Consider the following 19,307-nt stretch of genomic DNA (forward strand, 5'->3'; position numbering starts at 1 on the left):
CATGATCTTCCATGGGCAAACCAACAAACCATATACAGTATTTAACTTGTTCTCCAAGGCCAGCTGCCACCGAAATCTTTCTTTGGCACCTCGGAACTTTTATCTACCTACAAGGCCTTCATCCGCAGCTTACTCTCCCTTTTGTGCTGGCACCCCTGCCTTGCTCAGCTTGACGCCGTTGAAACCAAGGCCTGTAAGATCATTGGAATCTCCCATGCTGAAGCTGAGCCTATGGGCTTAACACTTTCCCATCCACAGACAGGTCGGCGGTCTCTGTCTTCCACCATCTCCTCTCTGGTCTTGCAACCACTGCCCTTTACGTGCTCCGCCCCTCCCTTTCACTCCTCTCAGTTTCTACCGGGCTTACTCGGTCTGCCAGTAACCCCCCACTGGTGAAACGCCCAAAATCCAAACTCACTGAGCTCACCTTACCTCATTCGTTCCTCTTTTCTCTGCTTGTGGAACCAACTTCCTCCCTGTGCTATCCAATTATTCCCTCCAGGGCTTCAAGACAGCTGTTCACCACCATCTCTCCAAGTACCCCTCTACCCAGCTGGTGGTGTGTTCCCTACTCCCCCCCCCCCCCCTCCACTCCTTCCTCAGGCCTACCCCTCTTTCTACTGTTTTTTTTTTTCATTTTGTTATGTCCTGGTCAGTTCTGTGTTTTAAGCTCTTCCTTGAGCCTCAACTCTATCCATAAAAAATTTACTTCTACACTGTGCCATTGTGATGAACTATTCTGTAACTAGAACGCCACTCAGTAGAGCGCATACTCCCGCCGTGGGTCAAGTTGGAATAGTACGATTTCACAAAAGTTTGAGGGAGTAGTTCAGTGACAACACAAGACAAGACAACACAAGACAGACACTGCACAGATATATATTTAGAATATATAGAAGATAATGTTAAAAAAAACAAGGCAATTTCACTTACATTTTCGGATTCAGCGTTCAATTCTATATAAGTGAGTGTATTTTGAGGCATGTGTGACTTCAAATAAAATTGTAAGCCAAGAAAAATGTGCGTTTCATTCCTTAGGGATACAACATGTAAAACTAGCCCAAACGTCAAAACAAAACTCGCTCATTTTAAGTCTTACAAGCTAATGCGACCACTCGTTCTTCTGGGAGGAATTCCGTGCACATGCTTGTCACACTTATAACCCACCTAAGTCTTTATAAGTTCATCAAATACTGACACCGCGATTGACATTCACTGAGGTAAATGTTGATATCTTTTCTGAGGTAAAAAAAAAAAAAAACAGTTTTAAAGCATATCCTCTTGGTAAGTGTGACGTAACGCACGCGTCATAATTCTGCTTCCGGGTCCAAACACAAAACCACTGGAGCCAAACACCAGCTGGACTCAGTGAGAAAAGTGCTCGGTCATGCCGCAGTTTTTTTTTTTTTTTTTTCTATACAAGATCGAGGCTCGTGAAAGAGCGAACATTTATCACACAGAAAGACAAACCGACAAACCGACACATAACCGACAAACCGACACATAAAACAAATAACATCGGGAGCGGTAGACAAGATGGGGAGAGAGGGGGAAGGACACAAACACAACATTTGAGAGCAGGAACCGAGAGACATGGAGACATCGAGAGATCTGTGGGAGGGAGAGGGCTTTGGGGGGGAGGCATGGGAAAGGGGGTGGGAGAGGTATAAAACATATGGACACTGCCAGGACTACCAGGAAAGAAGTTGGAATTACAAACAAGGTGGATCTGGGGTGAATTAGTGGGGGTAGAAAAGATCAAGGTTTTGGATGGGGGAAGATAAGAGATGGTGGTGAACAGCTGTTTTAAAGACCTGGAGGGAGGAGTGGGATTGAAGGGAGTGTGGGAGTTTGTTCCAGAGGCGGGAGAAAAGAGGAATGAAGGAGTGAAGGTGAGCAGAGAGCCGAGATTTCGGCAGTTTAACCATCAGAGGCTTGCTGGCAGATCTTGTGCGACCTGTAGGAATATTTGGGGGACAGAGCACAGAGAGAGCTGGGGGAGCAAGGCCGGAGAGGAGTCGGTAGAAGACAGAAAGACCACCTACCTGCCTGCGGTGAGTGAGTGAAAGGCCCTCAGAGATAGCTTCATCGCGGGAGATTCCAATGATTCTGAAAGCTTTGGTTTCAACAGCGTGAAGCCGAGCTAGGTGTGAGGCAGGAGCACCAGCCCATTGGGGAGAACAGTATTCCATTGAGCTGCGGATGAAAGCCTTGTATGTGGTGAGGAGCTCAGGTGTGCCTAGGAAGGACTTCGCACGACGGAGGATGCCCAGTCGGCGACTGGCTTTGCAGGCCAGCTTGGAAATGTGGTTTTCCCAAGAAAGATCATGGCAGATAGTGAGACCCAAAAGCTTGAGCGACAGAACTTCTTGGAGAGGATTGTTGAGAAAGTAGATGGGAGGGTTGTCCAGTCGATCTTTTCGGAGAGACATAGTAAGAGTGTGAGATTTGTCAGGATTGAAAGACATGTTCCACTTGTTTGACCAGTCTGTGATTTTGTCCAGGTCTTCAGAGAGTGAGGAGGCTGCAGACTGCCGATCTGAGGGAAGAGGAATGGAGCGGCAGAGAGTGGAGTCATCAGCAAAGAGATAGAGAGGATTTTCCAGAGAGTCGGAGAGATCATTGATAAAGACCAGAAAAAGCACAGGGCCCAGCACACTTCCTTGGGGAACTCCAGCCTGAACAGGAAGGGGAGATGAGAGAAATCCATTCAGGGCCACACGTTGACTACGACCAGAGAGGAAGTCCGCAAGCCATGCATGGAGATTTCCATGGATACCATAGGAGTAGAGTTTGGTGAGCAGAGCTGGGTGCCAGGCCGTATCGAAGGCACGTGATATGTCAAGGGAGACAGCTCTGATTTCCTGTTTGGCATTGAGGACCTCCATCCATTGTTGAGACAGGAGAAGCAGCATGTCCAGAGTAGAGTGACCTGGTCTGAATCCAAATTGATGATCAGAGATCAAGCCATTGGAGAAGAGGAAAGATTTCATATCCGAAGCAATGATGGGTTCCATGACTTTGCTGATAATTGGGAGCAGGCTGATTGGTCTGTCGTTAAAAGGATCTGTTTTTGCACCTTTTTTGTGTAAAGCGGTAATGTTTGCTGATTTCCAGGATGCTGGCAGATGACCTTGAGCAAAAGATAGGGTGAAAAGAACAGAGAGAGGGTGAGATAGAGCGGCAGAGCAGGATTTTAGGACCCGTGGGCTGATGCCGTCTGGTCCAGTTGCAGAATCAGAGTCGAGGTTAGACAAAAACTCCTCCACCTTGTCAGGAGAGAAGGACACAGAGTCCAGGAGCAGTTGGGTTCGACTGGGAAAGGTGGGAACAGAGAGAGATGGGTTTGGGACTAAAGATTTTGAGGCAAACACAGAGTTGAGGCATTCGGCTTTGTCACGTGCGATGTCAACTGTGTGGCCATTTGAGGTAAGGGAGGGGATGGAGGGGGAACAAACACCAGAAACGGATTTGACCAGACGCCACCAGGATTTGGAGGAAGGAGACAGGTTTGAGAGTTCGTTCTTGAGTGAGGAGAGATAGTGCTTCCTGGCACTCCTGAGGGTAGACACACACTTGTTCCAAGCTTGGTGGAAGGAACTGAGATTGCTTTCAGTTGGATTAGCCTTCCAAGAGGCAAAGGCAAGTTGTTTCAGGGCAACTGCCTCACCACAAGATTCGGTGTACCATGGACGGGAGGAAGGGTAAGACAACTGAAGATGAGATGGGATAAATCTGTGCATGAGAGAGATCAGTTTGCTTTGGAAGAATTCCCAGGAAGAATTGATGTCAGAGGCAGTGGAGATGGGAGACCAATCCAGACGATTGATGGCTGCTTGAAGCCCGTCCCAGTCGGCCTGAGTGAAATGCCAGACTCTTCGACGCTGAGGAGGCTCTCTGAGAATGGCCAGAGAGATGTCCACTTTAACAAGCACATGATCAGAAGAACCGATTGGAGCAGAAGAAGAGCAGCAGACATTAGCAGGGAAGTTTGTCATAACAAGTATAGAAGAGAAGAAACTCCATTGGCTGAGATCCGGGTCGGGAAATTGACAGATTGTGTCAATCCCAGTGAGTCACAGAAGTCCTTTGCTGAGGTGCCATGACTGGTGAGAGAGGAACCCACACTCAACCAGGTGGCATGATGACAGTTGAAGTCACCACATATGAGGAAGAGAGAGTTGGGATGAGTGGATAGAAGTTGGTCCATGTTGTCAGAGAGTGAAATGTAAATTGAGTCATCACTGTTTGGGGGACGGTACAGAACACATATGAACAAAAGGTGGGAGCGGAGAGGAAGCCGTAGCCAGAGGTACTCCTGGGGGTGAGGAGGAGAGAGGGCAGTGCAAGGAGAGTGAGGAAGAGAGTTTTTGATAAAGATAGCCACCCCACCACCAGGACGAGGCTCAGGTCTATCATACCGGAAGAGGGAGTAACCAGGAAGAGATATTGAGGAATCAGAGACATCTTGAAGGATGAAAGTCTCTGTTAAGCAGATCAAGTCTGGATTGTCAGAAGCAACCTGTATGAAGCAACCTGTATTGTCAGAAGCAACTACTACATACTACTAATACTACTACAACATACTAATACTACTACAACATACTTATACTACTACAACATACTTATACTACTACAACATACTACTACTACAACATACTAATACGACTACAACATACTAATACGACTACAACATACTACAACATACTAATACTACCACAACATACTAATACTACTACAACATGCTTATACTACTACAACATACTACTACTACAACATACTACTACTACAACATACTATTACTACAACATACTACTACTACAACATACTACATACTACTACAACTACAACATACTACTACAACATACTACTACTGCAACATACTACATACTACTACTACTACTACTACAACATACTACCACTACAACATACTACTACTACTACAACATACTACAACTACTATAACATACTACAACTACTATAACATACTACTACAACTACTACTACTACTACTACTACTACTACTACTACTACTACTACTACTACTACTACTACTACTACTACATACTACTATGACAACTTGGCACTACAACTACTACTACTACCACTACATACTACTACCACTTCATACTACCACTTCATACTACCACAACATACTACTACTACCTACATACATACTACCTACATACATACTACCTACATACATACTACCTACATACTACCTACATACATACTACCTACATACATAATACCTACATACTTACTATCTACATACATAATACCTACATACCACTAATACCACTACTTAATACTACTTGCATACTTGCTACATAATACTTACTACCTACATACATACTACCTACATACATACTACCTACATACATACTACCTACATAAATACTACCAACATACATACTACCTACATACATACTACCTACATACATACTACCTACATACATACTACCTACATAAATACTACCAACATACATACTACCTACATACATACTACCTACATACATACTACCTACATACATACTACCTACATAAATACTACCTACATAAATACTACCTACATAAATACTACTACTACCACTACATGCATACTACCTACATACATACTACTTCCAAACTACTACTACCACTACATACATACTACCTACATACATACTACCTCCATACTACTACTACCACGACATACATACAACCTACATACATACTACCTACATACGTACTACCGACATACATACTACCAAGATACATATTAGCTGCATACAACTACTACAACTACATACTTGCTACTAACATATTACCACTACATACTTACTATCTACATACTTACTATCTACATACTTACTATCTACATACTTACTATCTACATACTTACTATCTACATACTTACTATCTTCATACTTACTATCTACATACTTACTATCTACATACTTACTATCTACATACTTACTACCTTCATACTACATACTGCCTTCATACTACATACTACATATTAGAAAATAAGTTGGTCAGAGTGAAAAGTGTCACAGGCTCCATTTTCGTGTTTGGACCCGGAAACAGAATTATGACGCGGCGCATTACGTCACGGCTTACCAAGAGGATACGTAATACGTATCAAACGATACATTTTATGAAACGGGGAAACCGAATCCACACTTTGGTGGTTTTAAAATGACAGAATATGTCTTTATTAGAAAAGAAAAAAAAGAACCTTGAAGACGATGCTGCTAACAAAATACACCGCTCTAACGCATAACCACGAGTTTAAACTACATTTACAACAAATATGAAAACTATTTCATTTCACAATGTTAAATATAGAATATATAGAAGATAATGTTAAAAAAAAATGAACCCTATCTTCCAATGGTAAACAATCCTTCAAAAAATTCCTGGATCCGGAATAATATCCTGAGCTTCACCAAAAATTAATCAATTCTTCCTTATCCCAAGGGCAATAATCCCACCAACTTTCATCCAAATCCGTTCAGAACTTTTCCAGATATCTTGTTCACAAACACACGAACACACATGCACACACACACACACGGACACGATCGAATGCATTACTCCCTGGCGGGAGTAATTATCAAAATACAGTTTAGTAATCAGCATGCTTATTTATTAGCGGGTTTATTTTTTACCTCCGACACCAAAGGTGATGGAGGTTATGTTTTCACCCCTGTCTGTCTGTCCGTTTGTGAACAAAATATCTCAAAAAGTTGTGAAATCGATACATGGAATAGATACCAAAAAAAATAGATACATAGTGTTACGATTGTTACGTGCTCCTCCCCGACCCCCTGGTCACGGTATACCTCAGAGCCCCGAGAGGAGTCACGGCAGAAAAATGTGTTATTCTGTATGTCAAAGATCAATGGAGAAGCCGCACCAATTGTTACTCACAAACAAATATTGTATTAAGATCACACAAGAATAACAGTACAACAATAATAGTAGTCAAAAGTACAATCAATATGTGTCCTATGATGGTACCATCAGTTTCGTAACATATAACTTACTGTGCTCCAAGTGAGTGAACCAAGAAGATTCCCAATGTCTCTTATTCCCGGCTTCAAGCCAAAGTGGATGCGCTCCAGCGATCGTCAGATCAATGTCCAATCGAGACCAGAATCCCGTTGTGTTGGCAGTTACAGTCCTGCTGCCAAAGCTGTGCAAAGGCGCCCTCCAGGCGACTGGGAAATCCAAAGGCGCCCTCTAGGCGACTTGGAAATCACACCCTCGGGTATGGACGTTCCACAGCTCGCAGTCGGCAAACCTCAGATTTACCTTCAAAATCCGCGTTGCACACACACACACACCAGATACGTCTGAATGCGGTGAGAACAGCTGACGTGAAGCAACGTAAAACCTTGTGCGACGCGCAAAGGCTGAAGCGAAGCAAAGAAACCTTGCCCGACGCACAAAGCGCGCGAGTCAAAATGGCCGACGGCCCGTTCTCGAGACGTAACGGCCCGACGACGATTCTCTCCGGGAATCGATCGCAAAACCTGACACGCAGGTTAATCTGTCACAGCGATAACCACTCTGTCGCAGGAATCCCTTTCCTGGGAAACCTAAAGTTCACTCGTGACTCTTGCTCGCCAACGTTCGCTCCGGACCGCAAAGCAACTATGCTTCTTGTCCGACTCCACTCGCTCCGTCTTCTTTTTTTCCTCTTCCTCTTCGTCGTCGTCCGGTTCCCGATCCGGTTTCCTGTTTCTTTTAACACTAACGTTTTCACCTTTTGAAAACAGTTCATAAACAATAAACCTTTTGAAAACAATAATAGTACATGGAATCAAAAATGTTTACAGTGGATGTAAACCACAACAACGGAAGTGACGAATCCGTAACAATAGACAAAACACCAGATTTGACTTTCACACAAACACAGCTGCTGAGATTTGTGGAAGTGACGTCATTTTCAAGAGCACTATGTGTGCCAGCAATGTCCTCTTCATGACGTCACTTTTCTATTTGCACTCAGGGAGGCAATCAAGGATGAATTTCCTCCTTTCTAAGGATTCCACCCGATGTGGGTCTTTTCCCCTGTTCTGTCTGAAATGCTGAGCAGCACGTACCATTTTTACCTCTGCCCCCAAATGTGGATGGAGGTTATGTTTTCACCCCTGTCTGTTTGTTTGTTTGTCTGTCCGTTTGTGAACAAAATATATATAAAAGTTGTGGACGGATTCGGACGAAATTTGGCAGAGATGTAGCCTATGTGACACCGACGAAATGATTAGATTTTGGTGAAGATCTGGATTCGGATCCAGCTACTAGAGTTTTTAAAGTTATTCTTCACCATCGGGAGATGGGGCAAAAACGATACATAGCAGGATATCTCAAAAAGTTATGGATGGATTTGGACGAAACTTGGTGGATGAGTTGGATAGGTGACAATAACAAGCTGATTGGATTTTGAAGATCCGGATCCGGATCCGGCTTGTAGAATTTTTAAAGTGATTCTTCACCATTGGGAGATAGGGCCAAAAACGATACATAGCAGGATATCTCAAAAAGTTGTGGACAGATGATTTTGATTAAATGTGATTTTGTATTGTGATTTTCTGGTCTACTCTACGATACAAAACGTAAACTGTTCGCCTGGCGGAGGTATGCTCTCTACTGAGTGCCGTTCTAGTTTGATTCGTTTTCACCCATAATTGCCTGTCCATAAGAGTAAATTTCCCAATTGTAAAGTGATACTTTACAATGTGGTAGTAATAATAGATTCTGAATCGATGCAATAGTTCTTGTAATAGTAGAAATTTGGAGAAAAGGCTATGATTAAATGTAGTAGACTCTGCTGTATCTACCCTTTCAGTTAATATGCACCTCCTATCAAATGATGTACAATTGATGATTATACCAAGTATCTGCACATAACCAGCATTTGTGCACTTGTTTACATTCATCATTAAGTTTTCATCCTAAAAACTTGCTCCATCCTTGGAGTTTAGCGAAATCCCTCAAACAACTAGCCCAGCTTACTGTTTGCATACACCGTTGTCTGGAGTTCCCCAAGACAGTGTTCTGGGCCCTGTGCTTTTTCTGGTCTTCATCAATGATCTCTCCGACTCTCTGGAAAATTCTCTCTATTTTTTGCTGATGACTCCACTCTCTGCCGCTCCATACCTCATCCCTCAGATCGGCAGTCTGCAGCCTCCTCACTCTCTGCAGACCTTGACACAAATCACAGACTGGTCAAACAAGTGGAACATGTCGTTCAATCCTGACAAATCTCATACTCTTACGATGTCTCTCCGAAAAGACCGACTGGACAACCCTCCCATCTACTTTCTTAACAATCCTCTCCAAGAAGTTCTGTCACTCAAGCTTTTGGGTCTCACTATCTGCCATGATCTTTCCTGGGAAAACCACATTTCCAAGTTGGCTTCCAAAGCCAGTCACCGACTGGGCATCCTCCGTCGTGCGAATTCCTTCCTTGGCACACCTGAGCTCCTCACCACATACAAGGCTTTCACCCAAAGCTCAATGGAATACTGCCCTCCCCTCTGGGCTGGTGCTCCTGCCTCAAAACATAGCTCGACTTCACGCTGTTGAAACCAAAGCTTTCAGGATCATTGGAATCTCCCGCGATGAAGCTAACTCCGAGGGCCTTTCACTCACTCACCGCAGACAGGTTGGTGGTCTTTATGTATTCTTCCGACTCCTCTCCGGCCTAGCTCCCCCAGCTCTGTCTGTGCTCTGTCCCCCAAATATTCCTTCAGGTCGCACAAGATCTTCCTGCTACCCTCTTCTGGTGAAACTGCCAACATCAAGACTCTCTGCTCACCTTCACTCTTTAATTCCTATATTCTCCCACCTCTGGAACAAACTCCCTTACTCTCTTCAATCCCACTCTTCCCTCCAGGTCTTTAGAACAGCTGTTCACCACCATCTCTTATCTTCCCCCATCCAAAACCTTGATCTTTTCTAGCCCTATTTATTTCACCCCAGATCCACGTTTTTGAAATACCAACTTTTTTCCTTGAAGTCCTAGCAGTGTCCATGTGTTTTATACCTCTCCTCCCCCCCACCCCCCTTCCCATGCATCTTCCCCCCAAGCCCTCTCCCTCCCACAGATCTCCCGATGTCCCTGTTCTCTACTGTTGTACTTGTGTGCTTCCCTCTCTCTCCCCACCCTCTCTCTCCCCATCTTGTCTTCCGCTCCCTTTATTATATGTTTTTTATTTGTCCGGTTTTTTTTTGTGATTAATGTTAGCTCTGACACGAGCCTCGTTTGTATCCCCAAAAAAACCAAAAAAAAAAACCGTTGACATAAACCCACAAGCATGCTTTGGAGAGGCATATCTAATTCATGAGATGATCAGATTTGCTTCGTATTGTTTTGTGCACAAGTAAAATAGGATAATTGTGGTCATGCTGCCAGCTTAAGACCCTATGCATGTTTGAATCAAAATGAAAATAAATAAAGCAACAAAAAGAAAGAGCCAGTTGATGTGAAATGATAACTCAGAAAAAAGCGAAATCGTTTTAATCCCCTAGTTGTTTTAATACGAGTTTGGTCACGACATTGATGTTTTGGATTTTTTTTTAATTTCATGCCTCCGCCGACGAAGTCGCCGGAGGCATTATGTTTTCAAGGTGTCTGTCCATCCGTCCATCCGTAATAGGTTTTCGTTGCCACAATTACTTGAGAATGGGTGAAGGGATCTTAGTCAAACTTGGTGCAGGTATGTATAATGAGGTAAAGATGAACTGATTATATTTTGGGGTCATGAGGTCAAAGGTCAGAGGTCATGTTAGGTTAGACCGACTGGACAATCCGTTCAAAGGTAAAAATACTGTTACCACGATAACTTGTGAACCAGTGATGGGATTCTGACCAAATTTGGTATACTTATGTAGAATGATGTAAAGATGAACTGATTAGATTTTGGGGTCAAGAGGTCAAAGTCTGTTATCGGTCTATAACCTGAGAACGGCTGAAGTGATCTAATTCAAACTTGGTACAGGTATGGATGATGATGTAACGGTTAATTGATTATTTGGGGCCAAGAGGTCATAGGTCAAACTCTGTTGTAGGTATATAACTTGAGAACGGCTGATGTGATCCAATTCAAACTTGGTACACATATGTATAATGATGTAAGGATTCACTGTTTAAATTTTGGGGCCAAGCGGTCAAAGGTCAATGTCTGTAATAAGTCTATAACTTGAGAAGGGCTAAAGGGATGTAATTCAAACTTGGTACAGATATGTAATTATGTATAATGATATAAAGATGAATCGATTCGATTATGGGGTCCCGTGGTCAAAGATCAAAGGTCATGTCATGTAAAAATGGAATGTCGAAGTGTTGTTCTCGTTCTGATTATTTTTTGTTGTATGTGATTGTGTTTTCACGAGGGTGTACATGTATGTTCATATTCTGGTGTTGTGCCCGAAGGCATGTTCACTACTACCGAAGTAGTTTCTTGTCAAGAGTTTACTGGGTGGTTTGCCATTGCCTTCCTAGGGTGTATATATGTATTGGAACATATAAATGAAATATTACATTCCGAAAACATCATCATACTCCCTGACAATCACCCTCGATTGTGGATGTCCCCTATGTACATCCGTTGGTACTGTCAAATTTAGTTTGCTTTCATATTTATGATTTTTGTTGCGTTCAAAATCCACACATGAAACAGATTATTTAGCCATCATATTTGTTGAGAATTTTGATAAAATGTATTTGAAAAATGTGTCAGACAAAATTGTTGTTTTAATATCTTGATGGTGTGCTGCATATTCACCACATAGGTACAAGGAAAAGATCCTTCGGTGGACATCACGCAGGACCTCTTGGATGAGTCCGAGGAAGAGCGTTTTGAGGAGTTACCAGAGGCTGTTCCGGCTGTGGAGCTTCCGCCTTGCGAGCTTTCAAAGCTTGGGGAGATCATGGAAATAGTGACGGCTGCTCTACCATCACCAATCCGTCGAGAAAAGCTAGCTTTGGCACTGGAATCGGACAACTTTGTGAAGAAGCTTCTTGAGCTCTTTCACGTTTGTGAGGACCTGGAGAACGCCGAAGGCTTGCATCATCTGTTTCAGATCTTCAAAGGTGTTTTCTTGCTCAACAGCACTGCTTTATTTGAGATCATGCTATCGGACAGCTGTGTGATGGACGTTGTGGGGTGCCTTGAGTATGACCCGGCTCTACCAGAGCCAACGAGGCATCGTGAGTTCCTCACGAACACCGCCCGTTTCAAGGAAGTCATTCCGATAACAGACTCTGAGCTCAGGCAGAAGATCCACCAAACTTACCGGGCGCAGTACATCCAGGATGTCATCTTGCCCACTCCTTCTCTCTTTGAGGAGAACTTGCTTTCTTCCCTCAGCTCTTATATATTCTTCAATAAAGTGGACATTGTCAAGTTGTTACAGGTGTGCAAACCAAAATGTATATAGGGCAGTGTATGTGCAATTTTTGTTATATATGCAAATATGGACTGGTTGCATTTGGAAAGCTTTCTGGATTGATTCCTAATTGTTTCAACACAGGCTAAACATTGATCTTTTCCAATACATCTAGCAACGATGAGGACATCTAATTAGAATTTTGTAAAGAGCATTATTAAAATGAATCGTCTTGAACAAATTCTTATGAAATATCAAGTGAGATTCTAACATCATGAACTATGTGCTCAGATAAGAAAATCACCAGTCAACCCACTGTGATGCATGCCAATATCAATTTAAACCAGAGAGCCAGTGACTTCATTTCGTGAAATTGCAATGCAAGTAGCACTGCATATTCCAAGACGATGTAGAACTACTAACACAAAATATTGTTACCGAGCACTTCCCATATTTAAGTTCATCCTTTAATCAAATGCATAATCTTCTGTGTACACGCACCTAGATATTAGCCAAAAGTTAAAATCAATTTGCAAGTGTATTTTATCGCATCATAAACAAACAAAATGATTATTCTACTACTCGTATGCATTGCCTGTGTTCAATTCAAAAATAAATGAAAAGCATCTTTAAAATAAGTGCAACCGCTTCCAGAAGGAAGATCACTTAACCCTTATTGCTATGAAGATTTTTTTGGTAATAAAATTAAATACATAAATACCCATCTTTACAGCTAAGTTAATTCCACCAGAATAATGGTCGGGTTAATTCCCCCACGATTATTGACGAGATCATTCCCCCAGAATTAGCATATTTTAGAAATGCATATTTACTTCGAGAGAATTGTGGTGCTTCTCCAACCCTGAACCCCTGGGACTGAATTTTTTTTTTCTTGCCTCCAATCTTCCCATGTACCGCCAAGTATAATCACTGGTAACACAAGTTTGACAGTTCAAATTTCCGGCAGTTTTTTTAAATTGCCTAAAACCTCCCTGTGCATACCCCAAGATCAGCCACCGTTGATTCAGGCGGTGCTATGTGATGCACATTCACATAGAGAGAATTGGAAGCCGCCCCCACTTTGAAGCCTGGTGTTGGCTTAGCGGTTAGGGTGCCGGCTTTGGATCCTCGGATCCTGGGTTTGAATCCTGGTCCATCACTGAATTAACACCAGGAGGGTTGACTCAGCCTGTCATCCTTCCGAGGTCGGCAAATTGAGCACCAGTTCACTGGTAATTCCCTGTTTGTCGCAAGAGGCGACTAACAGGGTTGGCGGCAGGAAGGGCATCCGGCCATAAAACATTGCTTCAAAAAGGGGAACACGGTGCCCAAAAAAGGCCTTCCCCCTGCTCTGCAGGGAAAAATGGCCTCTAAAGGTGGTTCTTTTTTTTTCTTCCCCACTTTGAATCCCCGGGACTACAATTTTATTGCCACCGAAAGCTTTTGTGGGTACTTCCCGTGTGCAACTACCAGTTTTTAACTCATTTTGTCCATGGTTCAGCAGTGCATAGAAGTCAAACAAACACAAATAAACGTGCACCACCAAAAAAAATGCAGCCCCTTTATAAAGTATTCACACCCCTTGACTTTTTCACATTTTGTTGTGTTACAGCCTGAATTTAAAATTGAGTAAATTTTAATATTTGTCACCAATGTACACAAAATACCCCATAATGACAAAGTGAAAACATGTGTTTAGAATTTTTTTTAAATTAATTGAAAATTAAATACATAAATATCTAATTTATATAAGTATTCAGCCTCCTGAGTCAATACTTCGTAGAAGCGCCTTTGGAACTGATAACTGCTTCGAGTCGTCTTGGGTATGTCTATCAGCTTTACACATCTGGATTTGGGGAGTTTCTCCCATTCTTTCTTGCAGTTGTGCTCAAGCTCTTGTCACGTTGGATGGGGAGTGTCAGTGAACAGCAATCTTCAAGTCTATCCACAGATTCTCAATGTGATTCAAGTCTTCAGTTTTGTTTTAGCTGTATGCTTGAGGTCATTGTCTTCTTGGAATGCAAGTCTTCGTCACAGTCTAACATCTTTAGCACTCTGAATCAGTTTCTCCTCAAGAATTTGCCTGTATTTGGCTCCATTGCTTGTTCCCTCTACCAGTCCATGCCGCTGAAAAGCATCCCCATATCATGATGCTGCCACCGCCATGGTGATTAGCTGTGCTCGGTTTCTGCCAGACATAGCGCTTTGCATTCAGGCCAAAGAGTTCAATTTTAGTTTTGTCGCAGCACATAATATTTTCCCTCTCAGAGTCTTTCACATTCCTTTTTTCAAACTCCAGGTGTGCTGTCATGTCCCTTTTTCTCAGGAATGGTTTCCGTCTGGCCACTCTCCCATAAAGCCTAGATTTGTCAAGTGCTGCAGAAACTGGTGTCCTTCTGGCAGGTTCTTCCATGTCAACCAAGGATCTCTGTTGGTCTGTCAGCGTGGTCATTGGATTATTTGTCACCACTCTGACCAAGGTTCTTCTGGTTCATTTCCTAATGATGGAGCTCAGTGTCCTCTTGGGAATTTCAACACTTGAAATCGTTTTGTACCCTTCCTCAGATCTATGCTTCCTCAATATTCAATCTCAGAGTTCTATGGACAGTTCCTTGGACTTCGTGGTATAGTTTCTGCTCTGACATGCACTGTCAACTGTGGGACCTTATATAGAAAGGTGTTTCTTTTCTAACTCGTATCCAATCAATTCAATTGGCCACAGGTGGACTCAAATCAAGTTCGAGACATCTCAACGATGGACTCAAATCAAAGGAAATTGGATGCACCAGAGCTCAATTTGAAGTGTCATAGCAAAGAAGGTGAATACGTATTGACTCAAGACATTTCATCCTTTCATTTTAAAAATTCATTTGTAAAAATTTTGAAAAACAAATTATACTTTGACAATACGGGGTATTATGTGTAGATTAGTGACAATCCTGTAACACAACAAAATGTGAAAAATTCAAGGGGTGTGAATATATTCTGAAGGCACTGTATATACACTGTATACTAGATATAGAATATAACATGCCATATCTGATACATTATAGAGGTAAAACACATTTGGAAAAGTGATGGCTGGGATGTGCTGAGTGGGAAAGCCAAGTTTCACTGCTGCGTTAGTGTTCAATCCACAAAATGTATCGTTTTTTTTATAACACCCTGCAGTGATATGCAACCTAGCTGAATGCAAACTGCTGGCTACCAGTGGCTCCTACTAAGAACCAATCTTGGACTATTCTAAAAAACATTTTAAATTGCTAATAATCATCGTTTTTCAGGTATTCCAATGTTAAATATTTAGCATTTAAATCTTTAATAACTGAAATGAAAATTCACAGCACTGGTGTAAATACTTCTACTGGTAACACTGATGTAAATACTGGTAACTTCATTGTAAATGTGACTTAAGTGGTAAATAAATGGATGGAATTTAACAGAATGTTGATCGAAGTTTGTTAACTGCTTTGGGAAATGAGGAGAAGCCGACACTCCAGGATTAAAAAGCAGAGTCTTTTTTCTCCGATGAAGAGTTAACGTCCAAATCATCAGCTTCTTGCTTCACACCGTGGTTGGCAAACGTCAATCAGCATTCCCTCAATTCCATCCGTTGTTTTCATGGTTATGTCTTCACCCCTGTATGTCTGTCTGTCTGTGTGTGAACAGGCTATCTCAAAAAGTGGACGGATTCGGCCTAAATTTGGTGTTGAGGTTGGGTATGTGACGTGGACGAAATGATTCGATTTTGGAGAAGATCTGGATCTGAGAATTTTTAGTGATTCTTCACCATTGAGTGATTGGGCTAAAAACGGTATATAATACGATGTCTCATGAAGTTATGGACTGATTTGGACGAAAGTTGTGGACAGATTGTGTGTATGACAAGGACTGATCAATTCAATTATGGTCATGATCCGAATCTGGATATTTTTAAAAATTCCCTTTTGAAGGCCATTTTCCCTGCTAGAGTGGTGGTTAGCCTTGCAGGCCCCATGACAATCATCATGGTTCCCTTTTTGAGGCAATGTTTTTATGGCAGGATGCCCTTCCTGACGCCAACCCTTTCGTTGCCTCTTACGACACGCAGGGATACGGTGTACCTATTCTAAACCGGGGCACACACCGGCACATTCATCCCAGCAAGCTGGTACTCAATTTGCCGACCTCGGAAGGATGACAGGCTGAGTCAACCTCCCTGGCGTTAATTCAGGAAACGACCGGGATTTGAACTCAGGATCCCAATCCAGCACCCTAACCGCTGAGCCAACACCAGGCTGATGATCCGAATCTGGATATACAACAACAACAACAACATGCATTTTAAGGCCATGTTCCCTGCTAGAGCGGGGGTTAGCCTTGCGGTCCCCATGACAATTTTCTCCATTTTGCCCTATTTTCTGCATCCCTCCTTGTTAACCCCCTTGCCCGCATTTCTTCTTCCACCATCTTTAGCCAAGTCTTTCTCGGTCTTCCCCGTCCTCTACTTCCTTCTACATTAACTTCCATCACTCTTCTCAACCAGTCACTTTCATCCTTCCTCAATACATGACCAAACCATCTCAACCTGTGCCTCTTCACAGCATCAATCACAGGCAATATTCCCATCATCTTTCGCAATTCATCATTTGTCTTCCTCTCTCTCAACGATACTCCGCACATCCATCGAACCATTCGCATTTCCACCCTTTCCAGCCTTCGTTGCTGCTCTACGTTCATTACCCATGTCTCGCTCCCATAAATCATAACACTTCTCACACATGCAGCATACACCTTTCCCTTCAGCTTCAGCGACACTCTCCTCCTCATCAGCACGCCATCAGCATCAGATCCGAATCTGGATATGATAATTTTAAAGTGATTACTCACCATTGAGAGATGGGGCCAAAATTATATATAGCACAATGTATCAAAAAGTTGTGGATGGATTTGGACAAAACTTGGTGGATGAGTTGGATAGATGACAATAACAAGCTGATTGGATTTTGGAGGTCCGGATCCAGATCCGTCCTATCAGTAGGATACAAAACGTAAACTTTTCAGCCTGGTGGAGGTTTGCGCTCTATTGAGTGCCTTTCTAGTTCTACCTGTCTTCATTCTACTTTAAGTGGTACAGGTTTACATTGTAATATTCTTCGCTTTGTTATTTTTGTGGAGCATGTCCAATCGGTTGAGTAGAGTCATAGGAAAAATGCATTATATCCTAGTTGTGATTTTCTGTGTTGATTTTACTTTATGATTTAGATGGAGGAGACGATATAATGTGATTTGATGGTGGCATTTGGACTGAGATACAGAAGTAAGGTTGAAATGCATTGATTTGAATTGCATATTATTTATTTGGCTCATAGTTTATGACGTTGATCAATTTTCACTTCGTGGTAAATACTCCTGCTTAGTTTTAACCATCATATTATATATTGTGATAACTATTTAACGATATTATGCTGTTGCAGGACATGCTCGAGTAAAGAAAGAAAAAAAAACTTTAATAAAATGAAAAAATAATTATTCATATGTTCATGCTCTTTACATTGCTTTAATTTTGTATGTTGTGAATCATGGATCAGCTGGTTTTGGTTTGCTATCAGTATTTTTTTTTATCGTTCTTTATAACCTTTTTGCCAGGAAGATGACAGGTTTCTCACAGAGCTTTTTGCACAATTGACTGAGGAGGCTACAGATGATGATAAAAGAAGAGAACTTGTAAGTATTATGTTGCTGAACCTCTACACCCTTACACCTTTTCACATCTTTACACAATTTCAGACCTTTAAATGTTTTCACATCTCTACGCCTGTAGACCTTTTCACATATTTACACCGTTGCAGACATTTACACCTTTTCACATATTTACACCTTTTCACATATTTACACCATTTCAGATCTTTACACATTTCACATCTTTACACCATTTCAGATCTTTACACATTTCACATCTTTACACCATTTCAGACCTTTAAATATTTTCACATCTCTTCACCTTTAGACCTTTTCACATATTTACACCGTTTCAGACATTTACACCATTTCACATCTTTACGCCATTTCAGACCTTTACACCTTTTCACATCTTTACATATTTTGACTTATTTACATCTTTTCAGACCTTCACACCATTTCAGACCTTCACACCATTTCAGACCTTCACACCATTTCAGACCTTCACACCATTTCAGACCTTCACACCATTTCAGACCTTCACACCATTTCAGACCTTCACACCATTTCAGACCTTCACACCATTTCAGACCTTCACACCATTTCAGACCTTCACACCATTTCAGAGCTTCACACCATTTCAGAGCTTCACACCATTTCAGAGCTTCACACCATTTCAGAGCTTCACACCATGTCAGAGCTTCACACCATTTCAGAGCTTCACACCATTTCAGAGCTTCACACCATTTCAGAGCTTCACACCATTTCAGAGCTTCACACCATTTCAGAGCTTCACACCATTTCAGAGCTTCACACCATTTCAGAGCTTCACACCATTTCAGAGCTTCACACCATTTCAGAGCTTCACACCATTTCAGAGCTTCACACCATTTCAGAGCTTCACACCATTTCAGAGCTTCACACCATTTCAGAGCTTCACACCATTTCAGACCTTCACACCATTTCAGACCTTCACACCATTTCAGAGCTTCACACCATTTCATAGCTTCACACCATTTCAGACCTTCACACCATTTCAGACCTTCACACCATTTCAGACCTTCACACCATTTCAGACCTTCACACCATTTCAGACCTTCACACCATTTCAGACCTTCACACCATTTCAGAGCTTCACACCATTTCAGAGCTTGACACCATTTCAGACCTTCACACCATTTCAGACCTTCACACCATTTCAGACCTTCACACCATTTCAGACCTTCACACCATTTCAGACCTTCACACCATTTCAGACCTTC

General features: G+C 42.2%; 1 protein-coding gene across 2 annotated transcripts in view; it reads left to right on the forward strand.

Moving 5' to 3' along the window:
• LOC137436370 (serine/threonine-protein phosphatase 4 regulatory subunit 3) overlaps positions 1-19,307 on the forward strand; it is a 156,534-nt gene that overhangs the window by 36,853 nt on the left and 100,374 nt on the right. For both annotated transcript variants that reach the window (XM_068130091.2, XM_068130098.2), the window contains exons 4-5: positions 11,788-12,411; positions 18,013-18,090. In XM_068130091.2, coding sequence (XP_067986192.1) covers positions 11,788-12,411; positions 18,013-18,090 — 702 coding nt within the window. The remainder of the gene's footprint in view (positions 1-11,787; positions 12,412-18,012; positions 18,091-19,307) is intronic.

This window comes from Myxine glutinosa, chromosome 1 (assembly GCF_964187855.1).
Source record: "Myxine glutinosa chromosome 1, kmMyxGlut1.1, whole genome shotgun sequence".
Classification (NCBI taxonomy): Eukaryota; Metazoa; Chordata; class Myxini; order Myxiniformes; family Myxinidae; genus Myxine; species Myxine glutinosa.